We start from the raw sequence: 17,571 nt of genomic DNA on the forward strand, positions 1-17,571 counted from the left end.
TAGCCAGACACACAAAAGTGAGGCAAGTACAAGGTCACACTGCCCACTAGGTGGCACAAGTGTCTGGAGTTTGACTGCAGTGGCTGAGACTCTGGTGCTAATTCTCTCTTTTTTTTGAGAGAGAGAGACACAGAAAGAAGAAGAGAAAAGAAAAAAATAAATAATACTTTCCTCCTCTTTGGGCTGGAGAGATGGCTCATCAGTTAAGGTGCTTCCCTGCAAAACCTAAAGACCTGGGTTCAATTCTCTAGTACCCATGTAAAATCTCAAACATGGGGCTGGAAGGATGGCTCAGCAGTTAAGGCATTTGCCTGCAAAGCCTAACAACCCTGATTCAGTTCTTCAGTACCCACATAAAGCCAGATGCACAAAGTGGCGCATGCATTTGTAATTCATTTGCAGTGTCTGGAGGCCCTGGCATTCCCATTTTTTCTCTCTCCTTCCCTCCACAGTTAGGGGTACTTAATTTTTCCCACAAGCAACACCAGATCAAGAACCCATTTTCATTCTGGCTCCAGCTGCTTGGCATGCTTTGGCTTGATCTTCCTGAACCCATCTCACTCACAGAGGATCAGGTTCGTGCGCTTGCCAAAAGCCTTACAGGTGCCAGGTGATCGCACATAGCTGGCGAGCACTTTACTGACTGAGCCATCTCCCCTGACCCTGCTAGCTTTGTGACCTTAACACTGAAAGTGTGAGCCTTGCTGAGTATTTCCTGTAAAATGGGAATAATAATCATATCCATTGCTAGGGGCTTGTGAGGCTCAAGTAAATCAGTCTATGGAGTGCTAAGAACAGGGTCTGACAACATTTGCTTTGATTACTAATAGGAACGACTGATACTCATTCAGCTCCTCCGCTGCTGAGAGCCGCTTATCTCCCTGTCGAGAAGGCAGCCAAGCCCACAGGAAGCAGAAAGCTCAGTGCAGTCTGGCTGGAAGATCTGGCATGAGGGGGACGTGGGAGGCCAGTGAGCAGAGCGCGGATCTGCCTGTAATCAGTCAGAGAACGGCTGTGTTGCTTGCAGCATCCTCTGGTCCCCTTTAGAGATGTGTCCCTGGGGACTGAATGGAGAAAAGCAGCAGAAATAGAAGGGGAAGCCTGGTAATTGAGCCATTCTAAAAAGAAAGATCAATATTTCACTGCCAGCAAAACTACCAGTTCCTGTGGCCGCAAGCTCTGTGGCCCAGCTGTGTGCTCTTCAGCAGTTCCTGTCATCCCTGCCAAGCCCCGCTGGGGAGCCAGGGAGCCCCCAGGACTGGCAGCAGCCCTGCACACGCTGATGGCCAGTGGTGTTTATCTGCGCGCTCCCTGGGCAGCCGTGAACAGCCTGCCCTTCCTGGTTGGCTTCCTGCCTGGTCGTCAGAACACATCCCAGAGCATGGAAGAAAGTTACCAGTATCAAAATCACAAATCCCAAGGCTTATTTTTTTGTGTGTTGGAAACAGAAGCCTGGCCCTTACATATGGCTGTGATGAACACCCCCAGCCCAGAGCTGTTTTGATACATGGGAGTGGAACCAGTACTTCATGTAGACAGGCTGGGAGAGCCTGCCCTCTGGCCCAGGTGAGGCCACCCACCTAGCGGGGCCAGGAAGGCCATAGAGAGCATTGGCTCACACTCTGGTTCACTAGCTACCACTGAGTGTAACTTGTGTAAATGTCTTAATTCCTCTGAACCTAGATCTCCTCAACTGCAGTATGGGGACTGTGATGGTAGCTACTGATTAGATGGTTGTGATGGAATGATACTGTGTGCAACTTGGCACCACACATGCATGGCTCCTGGTCAGTCCTTCTGGACCTAGCAAGGAGTACTCGCCCCTCTGCATAATGCTGCTATGGCCTATTTAAAAAAATAAAAAACACCATTGCAGGCTGGGAGTGGTGGCACACGCCTTTAATCCCAGCACTCGGGAGGCAGAGGTAGGAGGATTGCCGTGAGTTCGAGGCCACCCTGAGACTACATAGTGAATTCCAGGTCAGCCTGGGCTAGAGTGAGACCCTACCTCGAAACAACAACAAAAATAACCCACCAGTGCAGAGGCTCCGTGGATAGAGCACTTGCCTTGCAAGCAGAAGGGTCTGACCTGGATCCCCAATACCCTCATGTAAATGCTGGCCAACGCCTGTAACCCTAGCACTGAGGGGGCTGAGGCAGGGGGATGGCTACAGTGCCCTGGCTAGCTAGTCTAACTTAATGATGAGACCCAGGCCCATGACATGCCTCCTGAGAATAGCCTGTCTCAAAAAGAGAGTGAAGCCAGCACTGTAGGCTGTCCTCTGGCCTCCACATGCACATGCATACACATACACTTACACATAAACATGCAAATGTGCATACACATGTGTATACACACACGAGCAAAACAAAAAGCCACTGCACTTGTTATGGTCTTTGGATACTAACCAGTGTCTGTTCTAAGGATTTTTTTTGTGGGGGGGGGGAGTTCGAGGTAGGGTCTTGCTGTAGCCCAGGCTGACCTGGAATTAGTCTCTGGCTGGCCTCAAACTCACAGCGACCCTCCTACTTCAGCTTCCTGAATTCTGGGATTAGAGGCATGCACCACCACGCCCTACTATTTTAAGAATTTTTCCATGATCCTCTTTCCTTCAGGGTTGTTCTTTAGTGTACATGCCATTACTTGAGGACTGCCCCTCTAAAGAGACCCATGGCTGTAGAGAAGGGAGGACTCAGCAGTTGTGACCCCTACTGCAGCCTGGGCCACAATTTGGTAAACACTGCAGTGGCCATTGTGACCCTGTCCATCTGCCTGTCATCAGGCAGACCGCAGCTCTTACCTGCTCTGACCTGGCTTTCCTTGGTGCCAGGATGGGCAACCTGGCCCGGTGGTCTCCAAGCCCTGGGAGTTATGGACTTAGGTGTTACAGGCTCCTAACCCATGGATGACAGCACCCTGCTGTCTCTGCATTTGAGACTGGGTTCTTCCTCATTCATTCAACACTCTGGGGCAGACTGCAACATTGATTTGTACCAGAGATAATCGAGGAATAACCCTTGACGTTAGAGAGAGACCTAGGGTGAGGGCCTGGAGGCCGGGGCTCTGCGGGATGCTGCCTGCATTCATAAGCTCCCTGTAATGACAGGGAGGAGATGGCAGGAGGAAGAGGGCGGGTGGCCAGCTGGGGCTGTGGGTGAACTCCCCCACAGCCCTGCAGGTGGCACCTGGACATTGCTATTCTCAGAAGCTAAGTCATTGCCTAACAGTGTCAGAGGCTTCTATGGTGGGTTTGGGGAGGTGGGTTGCGACAGCTCCAAGGCTAAGAATGCTCTTGGCTGGGTGTGAGCTAGCAAAAATTCTCCTTCCCTTTTACCTGAAATTGTGTAGGCTATTCCCCACCCAGAGAATCTGAGGGGAAGGGGGCTGGGCTTCCACAGCTGGCGCTGTTGGGAACAGTGCAGGAGTATCTGAAGCTCTGCCATAGGATCCCACTCGGTCAGTCATGGATGCCTGGAGCCCAGGGATGGCTCATAAGGTGCCAGGTTCAGGGGCATCTCATAGAAGATATGGTGGAGTCCTTCAGCTATCTCTTACCCTCAGACTCACAGCAGAGTGGAAAAGCAAGGCCAGCTAGAATAGAGTTACAAATGCCGAGCCTCCGTGTGAAGAGGTGGAGAGGGTTTGTAGTAAGGGTCCTGTTGTTGCTTACCTCTGAAGCCCATTGGGTCAGCTCTTAGATGCTGGGCTACAGCACTGACCAGGGCTTCAGATACCTGCTCTAACTGCCATGCTGGAAAAGTGACCTATGGATATGTAGGAAAAACAGCCTATGAACAGAGGAAGCTGTCTGGGCTGCATCAGTCAGAATGGAAGGGAGGGCAGGTTTGTGCAGTCAGAATGGGAGGGAGGGCAGGTCTGGGCAGTCGGAATGGGAGGGAGGGCAGGTCTGGGCAGTCGGAATGGGAGGGAGGGCAGGTCTGGGCAGTCACAGTGGGAAGGGGGGCAGGTCTGGGCAGTCGGAAAGGGAGGGAGGGCAGGTCTGGGCAGTCGGAATGGGAGGGAGGGCAGGTCTGGGCAGTCACAATGGGAGGGAGGGCAGGTCTGGGCAGTCACAGTGGGAAGGGGGGCAGGTCTGGGCAGTCACAGTTGGAAGGGGGGTAGGTCTGGGCAGTCAGAATGGGAGGGAGGACAGGCCTGCCTGTAATGGTGTTAACAATCACAGCTGTGACTAAAATCCCTTTTCTACATGCTGGGTTTGCACTCTCAGAGTTCTGTCACATCTATCATCTGCAACCCAGCCAAAGAGAATTCTATAAAGGGATTATCCTAGCCCTGCTCTACTATAGATAGTGATGGTAATTACTGGGGGAAGGTGTCAGGACTGTGAGTATGCGTGTCTGTATGTGTGACTGTGCATGTACGTGTCCACATGACCATGTGCAACTAGCCAGTGGGACCAATGGCTGCCACCATCAGTCTGTGCCGAGTGTCAGGCACGTAGGAGGGACAGTGACCACTTGGTGAGTGAGGAAATATGGAGGGGCTGCTATAAGCTATAGGCTGATTTTAAAGCAAACTTCAAGAAGAAATACCAAAAAGCTGAAATTCAGATGCAGAATTTTAGGGAGGAAATGAATCTACTTAAAAGAAACGAGCTCTAGGACTGGGGAGATGAATGAGTGGTTAAAGCCACTTGCTTGCAAAGCCTGAAGACCCTCTATTATCCATGTAAACCACAAAATGGCACAGGTGTCTGTTGTTTATTTGAAGTGGTAGGAGGCTCTGGTGTACCCATACCTGTTCTCTCTCTCAAATAAAAGTAGTTTAAAAAATTAGTTCTGGAGGTTGGGAGATTGGGTCAGTGATTAAAGATGCTTGTTTGCAAAGCCTACCAGCCCAGGGTTCAGTTCCTCAGCACCCACATAAAGCTAGATGCCAGAAGTAGCTTACAGGGTCTGGGAGATTGTTCAGCGGTTAAGGGTGCTTACCTGTCTGGTACCCACGCAAAGCCGGTATGTAGAGGGGCACGCGTCTGGAGGTCAGTTACAGTGGTGGGGGCCTAGTGTGCTTATCTCTCTCTCCCTCCCTCCCTCCCTCCCTACTTGCAAATAAATAATAAAAAATCTTTTTAAGTGCCATGTGTCTGGTTCAATTACAGTGTCAAAAGATGCGTATATGCCCATACACTCACACGTGTAAATAAATAATTTTTAGTGATAGTTCTTAGCCAGGAGTAGTGGTGTACATCTTGTAATCCCAGCATTCGGGAGGTTGAGATAGGAGAGTCAAGAGTCCCAGGCGAGCCTGGGCCACATAGCCAGATCTCAAAAACAAGTGAACAACGCAGTAGCAGCGTGTTGCTGTCAGTGTGCAGCCTTCGGGACAGGGTCCAGAGAAGCTGGGCAGGACCAAACCCTACTTTGTGAGGAAGGTTTGGCTTTTCCTCCCTTGAGTCTTGTCCTGAAGGAATAAAGTGACCCAAGAGAAAAGGACTAGGTTGGGGATGCGGGTGCCCTTCTGGCTAAGTTGGCAAGACGGCTTTCTTCCCACCTCCCTACACTGCTGCCCTGGGCCCTCAGGTTATCCTTGGGTGCCTCACACTTGCCCTCTCTCCTTCTCACAGGTGGAAAAACTTGTAAAATATTTGGATCCCAACGACCTGGGGAGAATCAACTTCAAGGACTTTTGCCGTGGAGTGTTCGCCATGAAAGGTGAGGCCCCCTGGCGGGTCCACTACAGCTGGGAGGCAGCTGCTCTGGGGGTCCCAAAGTGGCCTCTGTCCCTGGAGACCTCAGAGGAAAGTAGTCAGTGTGTGGGCTGTGGGGCTTTCTGAACCTCTGCCACAGCATCTCACCCCCAAAGTCAGAAATACCTGGATCTGAGGAATGTCCTTTCTGCCCTTCCCCAAGGAAGAACAGCTCCTCTCAGCTTTTCTCTGCCCTTTTCCTCTCTGTCCCTCTGGGATGGCTGCACTCCCAAAGCGTTCTCCGGGACACAAACTAGACTTCCAGCTTTAAATCCAATTCAAGTCCTTGGGGACTTGCCCCTTGGTAGATACCTGCCTGCCTAGCAAATGCAAAGCCCCGGGTTGGTCACCAGGAAAAAAACGGTGAGTCAATGCAGTGCTAGGCCCCGCTGGCAGAGCTGCCTGCCCTGTTTATTGTTCCTTCTCTGTTAACTGTCCTTCCCACTAACCCCTCCTAATTCCTTCCTTTCATTCCTCCCTCCCTTTAAGGGGGCAATGTGAAATCCCTCTTTCTTTTTACCAAATTAAAAGGTCATTTTAATTGTTCTTATTATTGGGAACTTTAATATATTAACATATAGTAAGTTGACTGTGTTCTTATCCCATTATCCTTTGTTGCCCCCTTCCTCTACACCTTCCTCTTAGGACACTCCTCTTTCAAAATTGTCCTCCTTCTGTTGTAAGTGTGTGTATAAATATAAAATTTGCAAACAGAAAGAGAGAGAGAGAAAAGATAGACAGAGAAAGAGAATGGGTGCACCAGGGCCTCTAGCAGCTGCAAATGAACTCCAGATGCATGTACCACTTTGTGCATCTGGCATTACATGGGTACTGGGGAATCAAACTTGGGTTGGTAGGCTTTGCAAGCAACTGCCTTAACCACTGAGCCACTGCTCCAGCCCCCGTCTTGTTCTTTTTGTGCTCTGTCCTTCATGGCACAACGTTGATGGGCGCAGGGCCACAGTGGTCTCATGAGGAGGGATTGATAACCACTGAGCGGTTATGAGTGCATCAGTTGGTTCATGACAGAAGGACAGTGTCAAAGGTCTTTCTTTTTTAAAGTAACCCACAGAAATTAGAATCTAACCATTCTAACCACTGTGCTCTTTGTTCTGAGAAAGTTGCTGAGCACCCCAGCAAAGTGGACTTGTTAAGACTCTCCTAGCTGCCAAGAGAAAATATAGATACTTCCCCATCTGTAAAGGAAGCCAGGTTCTCCTGTCTGCATGGCCACTTCTGGATGAGGCCTTTTCTTGTGGCTTCCTCCACCTTCTGGAAGGTGGGAAGGATGCGGGAATTACTGCAGTAAAGTGAAGGCGAGGGGAAGTGAGCTGGGGGCTAGGCAGGGGGCAGCTCACAAGCCTCACACTAAAGTTTTCTAAAGGGACTTGTTTGAGTCCGTGGGCCAGCTGAGACTGTGGCTGTAGCATGCTGGGAACATTGTCCACTATAACTGGGCAGGCAGGCCACCTGTGCAGCTGGTGTGGCGCAGTCCTGTCCTGGACTCAGATTTGCTCAGCTGCGTGGGGCATGTGTGCGGAGCTCCTGTGTCTAGAGGACATAGGAGCTGCCTTCCTCCAGCGCCCCGGTGCTCCCGCGTGCCCCAGCCTGCTGTCTTGCTTTGCAGATGTCTCCTCTGTGCCCCATTGGGGTTAGTCCCAATGGAAGAAAGTCTCATCAAGGGCCCGATCCCCTCTGCAGTAGCCTGACCTAGTCCCACACAGCCTGGTGACATAGGCCTCCTGTCTCCTCCAGCCCTTCCTTCTAGAACCTGCTAGGAGTAAAGCAGTCATACTGACTGAAACCCTGAGCCCTCACTGGCTGTCTGCTGTCTGTGTGCAGGGTGCGAGGAGCTGCTCAAGGATGTGCTGTCCGTGGAGCATGCAGGGACCCCGCCTTGTGCTCCAGAGATCCCCAACTGCATGGAGCAGGTAAGAGGCCTGGCCTCGGAGCCCTTGTGCTTAGCTACCCTTCTTGCTCTTCTCACCCCAGCTCCACCTTGGGGCCTCTGAGAGGACCAGGCCCTCTCTCTCTCTGAGCGTCTGGGGATTTCTTCTGCCTCCACCTCTCATCTTACCAAAGGAGCATGGGATCACAGTCACACACGACTGTGTCCAGCTGTTATGTGGGTTCTTCATACCCAGAAAGCACTCTTTCCACGGAACCATCTCCCTAGCCCCAGCTTAGTCAGAAAAGATGTCTGTTCTGCTGGCCATATGGGAGTGTCTGTCATCTCTCTCTCTCTCTCCTGATTCCTGGGAGGACCACATAAAACAGCTTGCTTTCAGCCTGCTGGGACATAAGCAACTCCACTTTGGCTTGTCTGCCTGACCTAGTATAGGTCCAAACCAGTGGCTTCCTGCAATTTTAACAGTTTGATAGTGGCAGAGACCAAAGCCACAGCAGGTGTGGGGCCAAAGTAGGAGTCAGATAGCTGGTCCTTAGAGTGTTCCATTCAGCATGGGAGTCCTTGTGAATGGACCAAGGTAACTGAGCTCTACGCAAGTGCAAGGCCTGTGGTGAGGGCTCCAGGCCTGCCTTGATGGGCCCAGTGCATGAGGGTGAATATGTGTTTGAGGCCAGCAGAACCAGGAAAGAGGATTCCCCAGCATGGGGTAACTACTGATCACCCCAGGAGTCTCTTGAGGATTACTGAACAGGACTCAGAGTGAATAGGCTAAGGGTCTTTATCCCACATTCGCCACTGAGAGTATGTAATTACAGGAAGTTCCTCTTGGGCCTTCAGAGCCTCAGTTTCCTCAGCTGGGAAGCAGGGCTTACTGTGCCAGCGTCGAGTATGCAGTGAGGGTGACATGAGATGACAAAGCTGTGGTCTATGATCGCCTCCTGCCCCCCACGTCCTGTCCTGGCCTGGCACTGAGATTAGAGTTCTCACTTAAAAGTATGTCGAAATGGAACCTGTACCAGAGAGCTAGTGGGCAGAGTGGGGCTGAGGCTGGAGTTACCCCAGGGACGCTCAGGAACAGAGGTGTGCTCCCATGGGCTCCAGCTGCTTTTGTGGCACCTGTGTTATCGCCGTCCACTGCCACAAAAGATGGCGCATGGAGCAGAGTCGAGAAGTGGGGATGGAGGAGTTGGCCTCCAGAGGGAAGTCTCTGAAAGGAACATGTTTTTCCTCCAAAACCCAGAGGTTCTGGGGAGGCAGAAAGAGAGTGCTGGTGATCCTAGCAATCCCAGCTTCCCTGCTGCCCCCTGGCTGCCTGACTGTGGAGGTGTGTTTAAGCCTCTCTCAGGCAAGTCTTTCTGTCCTCTACTCAGGTCTGAGTGGCCCTGTTGACCAGAGTCCCACTGGTGGCAGAACAGTATGGGTGGAGATGGTGGCAGCCTTGTCTATTCTGCTCAGCAGGGCCAGCTTGAGGGACTGTTCTTCATGTGGGCTCCTGAGTGTCATGAGTGGGGAAAGGGAGACAGTGAAATCCAGTCATCTGGGCAGTGTGAATCCCCCGGAACAGCCGGCACAAAACTGGAGCTCTTTAGAGGGGGACCCAGCCTGGGGCAGATCCTAAAATTATGGGTTGGGCCCTTGACTTCCTGCTGTGTACCAGCTGTCCCCTAGAGGTCAGCCTGAGACCAAGCTGAGAAGCCAGCCAGACTCAGGTTCCTGGGAGTTTTCTGGTGTCTCCAGCAAATGCAAATCTGAGGAGGGACCTGGGAGACTCAGGTGGCAGAGGGAGTGTTGCCCAGAGTCCCAGTGGAGGGAAATGAGCTCTTCCCCTCCCTTCATGCTGTGGGTAAGGCCTCCTACATCTCCACTTGAGACAGTGAAGTGCTTTCCTGTTGGCTGATAGGAAGGCATTTGCGTCCACCCCTCTCCCAGGCCCTGGTGCTAGGTACCACGCAGGGTCTTTGCCCCAGACAAGCCCTGAGTATGTGGGGTGCCTTTGGGGCACCAGCTCCTAAACTCACAGGACATAGCCCTGCCTGTGTCCTCAGAGCCTGTGGTGCCTGCCAGGGATAACTTTGCTAGGGACTTGGCATCCCTGCTGACAAGCAGGCTATTGAGTGTGTGTCCCAGAGAATGTGGGTCAGGCCAGACGGTGCTTTGAAGGGATCCAAGGTTCGTGTCCTCAGGCTGATGGCTCAGGAAAAGTCCCTGGATCCTCTTTGCATCCTAGCGTGCTCTGAAGTCCACTGGCCTCTCTTTTGTGCAGCCCCAAGTCCATTCAGTGAGGATGGGTTGGTGAAACATGGACCCACAAGGCATGAAAGGCAAGAGGATGCTAGTTAGAGGACGTGGTCTCGGCAGGAGTGAGGTAAAGCCCGGCCGTCAGCACTGTGATATTCTAGGTGCTTGGTCATTTCCCATGCAGGCCGATTGACAGGCTCCATTAAGAAAGTACCAGGCCATAAACTGGGTATGGTGGTGCCTTTTTTTTTTTTTTTTTCCTAGGTAGAGTCTCACTTTAGTTCAGGCTGACCTAAAATTCACTATGTAGTCTCAGGGTAGCCTGAAACTCACAGCGATCCTCCTACCTCTGCCTCCCAAGTGCTGGGATTAAAGGCGTGCTTTTTATAGAGAAAAAAAAAAAAATCCCAACTTCTGAGGTAAATTCCGATAAGTGGAAACTATTTATTGAAAGGATGCAACATATGAAATGTTCTAAGTACACCCGCCAAGTTCCTCTTTAGGAATCCTGTCAGGACTCTTAAGTTCTTACCGCCCTGGGGTGCTGGTGTTGCTGAGTTCTCAAGCCTTTAAATTTGAGAGGCTAAAGTTAGAACCACTCTATGGATTATAAAAATATTGAGCTTTTTAAAAAAAATTTTTGTTCATTTTTATTTATTTATTTGAGAGTGACAAAGAGGCAGATAGAGAGAGAGAGAGAATGGGCGTGCCAGGGCCTCCAGCCACTGCAAATGAACTCCAGATGCATGCGCCCCTTGTGCATCTGGCTAATGTGGGTCCTGGGGAATCGAGCCTCAAACTGGGGTCCTTAGGCTTCACAGGCAAGCACTTAACCGCCAGGCCATCTCTCCAGCCCTTGACTTGTGATTTTTGAGGCAGGGCCTCACCATGTAAGCTGGGCTCACCTGAGCCTTGCACTCCTCCTGCCTGAGTGCTGGGATTACTCGTGCGCCACTGTGCCCAGCTCTGTTGTATTTTTAGTTCGTGTGTCTGATGTTAGTCCGTGGAGTTGGTGTCATCTCTAGTGGGACACAGGGATCCAGCTTTGCTTGTCCTCCTCCAGTACTCTCATCCCTCCCCTCCCCTGACTGGCTGAAACCCACATCTTTTTGTGGTTAAGCAGCACCCTCAAAATGCAAATACTTGTGGCAAAATAAATGGGGTTTAGGGGGACCTGAACCTCAGAGAAGAAGAAACCCTGTCTTGTCAGAACAGGTCTTACAGCTCTGCAGTGGGCTTCGTTCTAGAACCGGCCTGAGGGAACTTACAGTCCACAGACCCAAGCCCCCCAGTTGCTTCATTTCATCAATCTGAAAGCCACATTTCTAAAACTGCGTATGACATAGGCACTTTTCAGTTCTAAAAATACTTTTTCTGACAAACTACTGCGACTCTACTGAGCTGTGGAGGTGGGGGTGCTTGTATGGCGTGCAATGGGAGGGTGTCTCCTAGATCAAGAGAGCCTTCCTCACTGCTTTCCACTTTTGTATGGCTCCTGTCTTATTTTCCATGTTTCAACCTTCCCCAAATATGGGTCGGGGGCTTCCTTTATCCTGAGGCTCAGAGCTTTTGGAAAATAAAAAGAGCCATAAGGGCTGGAGAGATAATTTAGCAGTTAAGGTGCTTGCCTGTGAAGCCTAAGGGCCCATGTTCAACTCCCCAGATCCCACATAAGCCAGATGCACAAGGTAACACATGCACAAGGTCATACATGCACAAAGGTGGCACACACATCTGGAGTTCAATAGCAGTGGCTGGAGGCCCGGCGCACCAATTCTCACTCTCTCCTCTCTGTCATTAAAAAAAAAAAAAAAAAAAGAGCCTTGATTTGTATCTTTGGGGAGTGAATTCTGATGGAGCCCAAGGTGGCCAAATTGAAGCAGTCAGATGTGAACGTCTCTTCTGCTTGTTTCCCCTCTGTGCTGTCCAGAGCTCTCTCCAGCCTCCGCGTCTTGCCCTAACCAGCCCTCCCCCGGAAAGCCTGGCTGAGCTAGTCAGAAGGACCCCACCCCAGGACAGCTGTGTGGGCCACCTGCTGCCCAACCTAGGTGCTCAGGTGCACAGGCGTCTTTATGACTTTGACTCACCATGACAGGGCTTCATGACATCGTAAGGAGTGGCTGTTTAGATCCCATCGTTTCTGAGCAGAGCAGAGGCAGATGTTGTTTCATGAACTGATTACATATCTAGCTTTGCACTCTTAGTTCTGTATGCAGTCTTTCACAGCCTGTGCAAACTCAGGTCTCTCTTTTTCCTGTGAACCAGCTATCCCAACCTGCCAGTTCCCTTATCATTGAGGAAGTGAATGTCTGACACAGATACCACTGGGAAAATACATCACGCACACACAACCCCACAGGAGAGATGATAGTTCTCAGAAACCACATAATTAAACCAGTGGCTATCAGCCCTGGCTGCAGGTTGGAATCAGGCAAGGACCTGTCAAAAAACAAGGACAGCAGCCCAGCACGGTGGTGCACACCTTTAATCCCAGCACTAGGGAGGCAGAGGTAGGTGGATTGCCATGAGTTCAATGCTACCCTGAGACTATATAGTGAATTCCAAGTCACCCTGGGCTAGAGTGAGACTGTACCTTAAACACACACACAGGGATGGAGAAATGGCTTAGCAGTTAAGGTGCTTGCCTGTGAAAGCTACAGACCTAGGTTTGATTCTCCAGGTCCCATGTAAGCCAGATGCACATGGTGGCACATGCATCTGGAGTTTGTTTGCAGTGGCTAGAGGCCCTGGTACACCTATTCTTTCTCTATGTGTCTCTAATAAATAAATAAAAATAAAATATTGGGCTGGAGAGATGGCTTAGCAGCTTAGTGCTTGCCTGTGAAGCCTAAGGACCCCAGTTCGAGGGTTGATTCCCCAGGACCCACATTAGCTAGATGCAGAAGGGGGCACATGCATCTGGAGTTCATTTGCAGTGGCTGGATGCCCTGGCATGCCTATTCTTTCTCTCTCTGTCTGCCTCTTTCTCTCTGTGTCTATCACTTTCAAATAAATAAATAAAAATAAACAAAAATAAATAAAATCTTTTAAATAAAGAAGAAAGGAAGGAAGGAAGGAGACACCCACACCATGGACAGGACCGGGTATGGTGGCACACGCCTTTAATCCCAGTATTTGGGAGGCAGAGGGAGGAGGATCACCTTGAGTTCGAGGCCAGCCTGAGACTATAGAGTGAATTCCAGGTCAGCCTAGGCTAGAGTGACACCCTACCTAGAAAAACAAAACAAAACAAACAAACAAAAACATGGACAGGGCTGGAGAGATGGCTCAGTGGTTAAAGGTGCTTGCTTGCAAAGTCTGATGGCCTGAGTTTGACTCCCCTGTACTCACATAAAGCCAGATGCATGAAGTGCTACACGTGTCTGGAGTTCTCTTTCTGTTTCTCTCAAATAAATAAATATTAAAAAATACAACACGTAGCCGGGCGTGGTGGCGCACGCCTTTAATCCCAGCACTCGGGAGGCAGAGGTAGGAGGATTGCTGAGAGTTTGAGGCCACCCTGAGACTACATAGTGAATTCCAGGTCAGCCTGAGCCAGAGTGAGACCCTAACTCGAAAAACCAAAAAAAAAAACAACAAAACAAAACATGGACACCTGAGTCTCCACCCAACCACCCCTCACCGATTCTAATTAGTCTGCAGAGGAAGCCATCACTGAAATGCAATTCCATATCGAAACCAGGCATGTGTGAGAAAGACCTGAGCACTTACATGCCCAGGCTGTCCCTCTGACCAGAACACCTGGGCTGTGAACCTGCCTCAGAGTTTTGAATGCAATTCCATGAAATCATAGCTGCACAGGGCTCTGGACTCAAGCCCTTTGTGGCAGTACCTTCCCTCAGGATAGAAGGAGAGGACAGACTGGGAAGAAGGGTCTCAGACGTCCCTTGAAAAATGGCTAGTGCCTGGCACAGCTGTGCTCAGCAAATGTGCCTGCCATTTTTCCATTTTTCAGTGGCCTGGAAGATATCCTCTAGGCAGAAATCAGGATCATGCCCAGCCCCTGTGGAACCAGCTGCCTGTGTGCTCAAAGCGGGGAGCATTCTTGGTGTCCAGTGAACCATGGTTCTCCTTTCCAGAGAGAGGTCTGCAGGAGCCATGGGACACCCGGCCAGCAAACTGCACCTTTTAGTAAAGTGCTCCAAACAGAATGATGAATACATGCCAACATTTGCATTCTTAGCACTTGTGTATTTGTCCACATTGATCTTGTTTTTGTTATTTTGTTTTTAAATATTTTTACTTATTAACTTGCAAGGAAAGAGAGAGACTGAGATAGAGAATGGGCATATCAGGTCTTTAGCCACTGCAAACAATCTCCAGATATATGTGCTACTTTGTGCATCTAGCTTTATGTTGGTGCTAGGGAATCGAAACCTGGCCAGCAGGCTTTGTTTGTAAACAAGTGCCCTTCAACGGCCAAGCCATCTCTCCATTCCTTATTTATTTTAAATATGAAACACTGGGCTGGAGAGATGGCTTAGCAGTTAAGGTGCTTGCCTAAAAAGCCAAAGGACCCAGGTTCAATTCCCCAGGACCCATGTAAGCCAAATATACAAGGTGGCGCATGCATCTAGAGTTCATTTGCAGTGGCTGAAGGCTCTGGCATGCCCTCTCTCTCTTTCTATCTGCCTTTCTCCCTCCCCCGCCAAACAAATAAAATAAAATAAAGTTTAAATATGGAACACTTCACAAACTTATGTGTTGTCCCTGCATAGGGGTCATGCTAATCCTCTGTGGATAGTTCTAATTGTGTTGTACATAGGCTGCCTAAGGAAATTTTTTTGTTGCTGCTGTTTGTTTTTTCGTGGAACATTTTAAAAAAATATTTTATTTACTTATTTATTTGAGAGAGAGAGTGTGTGAAAGGAAGAGGCAAAGAGAAAGAGAGAATGGGCTCGCTAGAGCCCCCAGCTGCTGCAAACAAACTCCAGAGCATGTGCCTTGTTGTGCATCTGGCCTAATGTGGGTCCTGGAGAATCAAACCAGGGTCCTTTGGCTTTGCAGGCAAGTGCCCTAACTGCTAAGTCATTTCTCCATCCCCATTTTATTCTTTTTTAAAAAAATATTTTTTAGTTTTATTTTTTACTTTTTTGTTGTGTTTTTTTTGTTGTTGTTTTGTTTTTTTGTTTTTTGTTTTTTTTCAAGATAGGATATTATTGCTCTAACTCAGGCTGACCTGAAATTCACCATGTAGTCTCAGGGTGGCCTCACTCACGGCAGTCCTCCTACCTCTGTCTCCCAAGTGCCAGGATTAAAGGCGTGTCCCACCATGCCTGGCTTATTTTTATTTATTTATTTGAGAGAGGGGAAGATAGAGAGCGAGAGAGAGAGAATGGGTTCGCCAGGGCATCCAGCCACTGCAAACGAACTCCAGACGCATGCACCACCTTGTGCATCTGGTTTACTTGGGTCCTGGGGAATGGAACCTGAGTCCTTTGGCTTTGCAGGCAAGTGCCTTAACCATTAAGCAATCTCTCCAGCCCCTAGACTTTATTTTTAATGTGTTTTTGAAACAAGGTCTCATATGGCCTTTACTGTGTAGTCAAGGATGACCTTAAACTCCTGATCCTCCTGCCTCTACCTCCCAAATGCCTAGGGTTAAAGGCATGTTGATTCCTAGATTTCTTTTTGCTATGTAGGGAAGGCACGTTTACTTGCTCCAGTACCTGTGGAGATCAGAGGACAGCCTGAGTGTCAGTCCTCACCTTCCACCTTGGTTGAGGGAAGGCTCTCATTGCTCACTGCTTTATTCGCCAGGGTAGTTGGCCCTCAGCTTCTGGAGGATTCTCCTGCCTCACTAGAAGTGCACTGGGATTACAGATGCCCACTGTGGCATCTAACTTTCACATGGGTTCCGGGTGTTTAAATTCAGGTGTTCATGATTCTTAAATTCTTGGCCATCCCTAAGCACAAGGACCTTCTTCCTCTTAACCACCGTACATTTAACACCCACGAGAAACGTAGCACAGATGGCAACCTATTATCTAACAAACTGTTGCACATTTCCCCAGTGATATTCCATACCTTCTTTTTGACCTCCCATCTAAACTAGCATCACATAATATGCTCCATTGTCATGTTTCTTTAGCCTCCTTCAGTCTACAAGAGTTCCCATGCAATTTCCCCACACCCTTCTTTGGGCCACTGGCTCTGAGTTATGCCCCTTAATTTGGATTTGCCTTTATTGATTCTCTCGTCCCTTGTTCTTTAAGTCCAGAATAGGGACTGGCTGTATATCCCAGTGGTTAGAAGTAATATTCAGCAGGAGTGAGACTCTGAAACCCTAACAAACTGAAACAGAGGAAAATAAAAACAAATAAATTGAAAAAAAATAAATAAATAAATTGAAGTGAGGAGGAGGGGTGGGAGGGTCCCTCTGTTTGTTTTTCAACTCCCTGACACACTTCACAGGCTCATGGTTGCCCCCTCACCCAATAGACCCCCATTTTCCTTGATGAAACTCAACCCCAGATACCCTTCCCAGCTTGGGTCAATTCTAGAATTTGGGAGAAGTAGAAGCCTAGTTTCAAAAGGCCATACAGGACCAGGCGTGGTGATGTAGGCCTTTAATCCCAGCACTCAGGAGGCAGAGGTAGGAGGATCACTGTGAGTTTGAGGCCACCCTGAGACTCCATAGTGAATTCAGGTCAGCCTGAGCTAGAGTGAAAGACTACCTCAAAAAAACAAAAAAAAAAGGGGGGGTATACAGTGGGGGAAGTGGACACCAGTGAAAATGCCTTGCCTTGTCTAAGACCACCATGTCTCCCCTTCTCCTGGATGTCTGGGCCTCTGTGGCCCTGAGTTGCCTCCCTCTGCAGAGTGTCCAGCAGCCTGGTGACAAACAAGAGTCCCACGGGCATCAGGGTTTGTCGTGAGCACACATCGGCCCAGCACTGGAAGGAGGCAGCAGCAGCAGGAAGAATTGTGTCATCAGTCTTGGTCAGACTGGGCTGGTTGATCACTATCTCAGTTCTTGTTTTGAGAGGTAGCTCGAGTTGTTGTCCTGCCCTTGCTTGAGGGCTCAGCTGGGCTCCTGTGAGGTGCTTGTCCCTACTTTAAGTGGGAAGAGGAAGCCCCAGTTTCCATCAGGAGGGAATTGCTTGGGCTTGGGGCTGGGGTAGCCTCATTATGGAATAACCTGTCTTCAAGGCTCTTTCTGGAATCCTCCATGGCTGAAGGCTTAGGAAAATGAGTGGAGACATGTGGGCTCCAGCCTAGGGGTCTGGAACAGGAGGGCATTTTAAAAGCAAAACTTCCCTAGTTACTCTTATCTCAGAGCCTGTAGTCTTAAAGGGGACAAGATAAGTTAGATAAATAAATTGAGGGCTGATCACCAGTGTTTAGACAGACATTCCTTGACTTGTTAGCAGCCTGTGTGCCCCGAGCTGGGCAGGAGTCTGACCAAGCGTTTTAAGTCAACAGAGACAGATGCAGAGGGAAGCCAGAGACGCTGAACTTAGTCCTGCTCTTAGCTCGCCATCGGCACCTGTGGACCAACGAAAGGTCAGTGCTCTCCAGCCGCGCAGCCTGAGTGCTTGTTACAGTCTAGCTTGAGGAGAGGCCTCCCCCTCACTTCTCACCACATCCATCTGGATTTCATGTCTGCCTGAACCTTCGACCTGGCTGTTGCCATCTTCCCATGACTGTCACTGTTCCAACCCTAGTGGCCTTTTTCCTTTCCTCGTACTCTCC

At 49.7% G+C, this 17,571-nt stretch overlaps 1 protein-coding gene and 1 pseudogene across 2 annotated transcripts in view; one reads left to right on the forward strand and one right to left on the reverse strand.

The window, feature by feature from the left end:
• Positions 1-17,571, forward strand: part of Rab11fip4 (RAB11 family interacting protein 4) — a 129,437-nt gene that overhangs the window by 32,585 nt on the left and 79,281 nt on the right. For both annotated transcript variants that reach the window (XM_012950167.2, XM_045158045.1), the window contains 2 exons: positions 5,586-5,673; positions 7,551-7,639. In XM_012950167.2, the coding sequence (XP_012805621.2) occupies positions 5,586-5,673; positions 7,551-7,639 (177 nt within the window). Of the gene's footprint in view, positions 1-5,585; positions 5,674-7,550; positions 7,640-17,571 lie in introns of those variants that run through there.
• LOC123463812 lies at positions 14,550-14,650 on the reverse strand (annotated as a pseudogene).

Source organism: Jaculus jaculus, chromosome 9, assembly GCF_020740685.1.
Source record: "Jaculus jaculus isolate mJacJac1 chromosome 9, mJacJac1.mat.Y.cur, whole genome shotgun sequence".
Lineage (NCBI taxonomy): Eukaryota > Metazoa > Chordata > Mammalia > Rodentia > Dipodidae > Jaculus > Jaculus jaculus.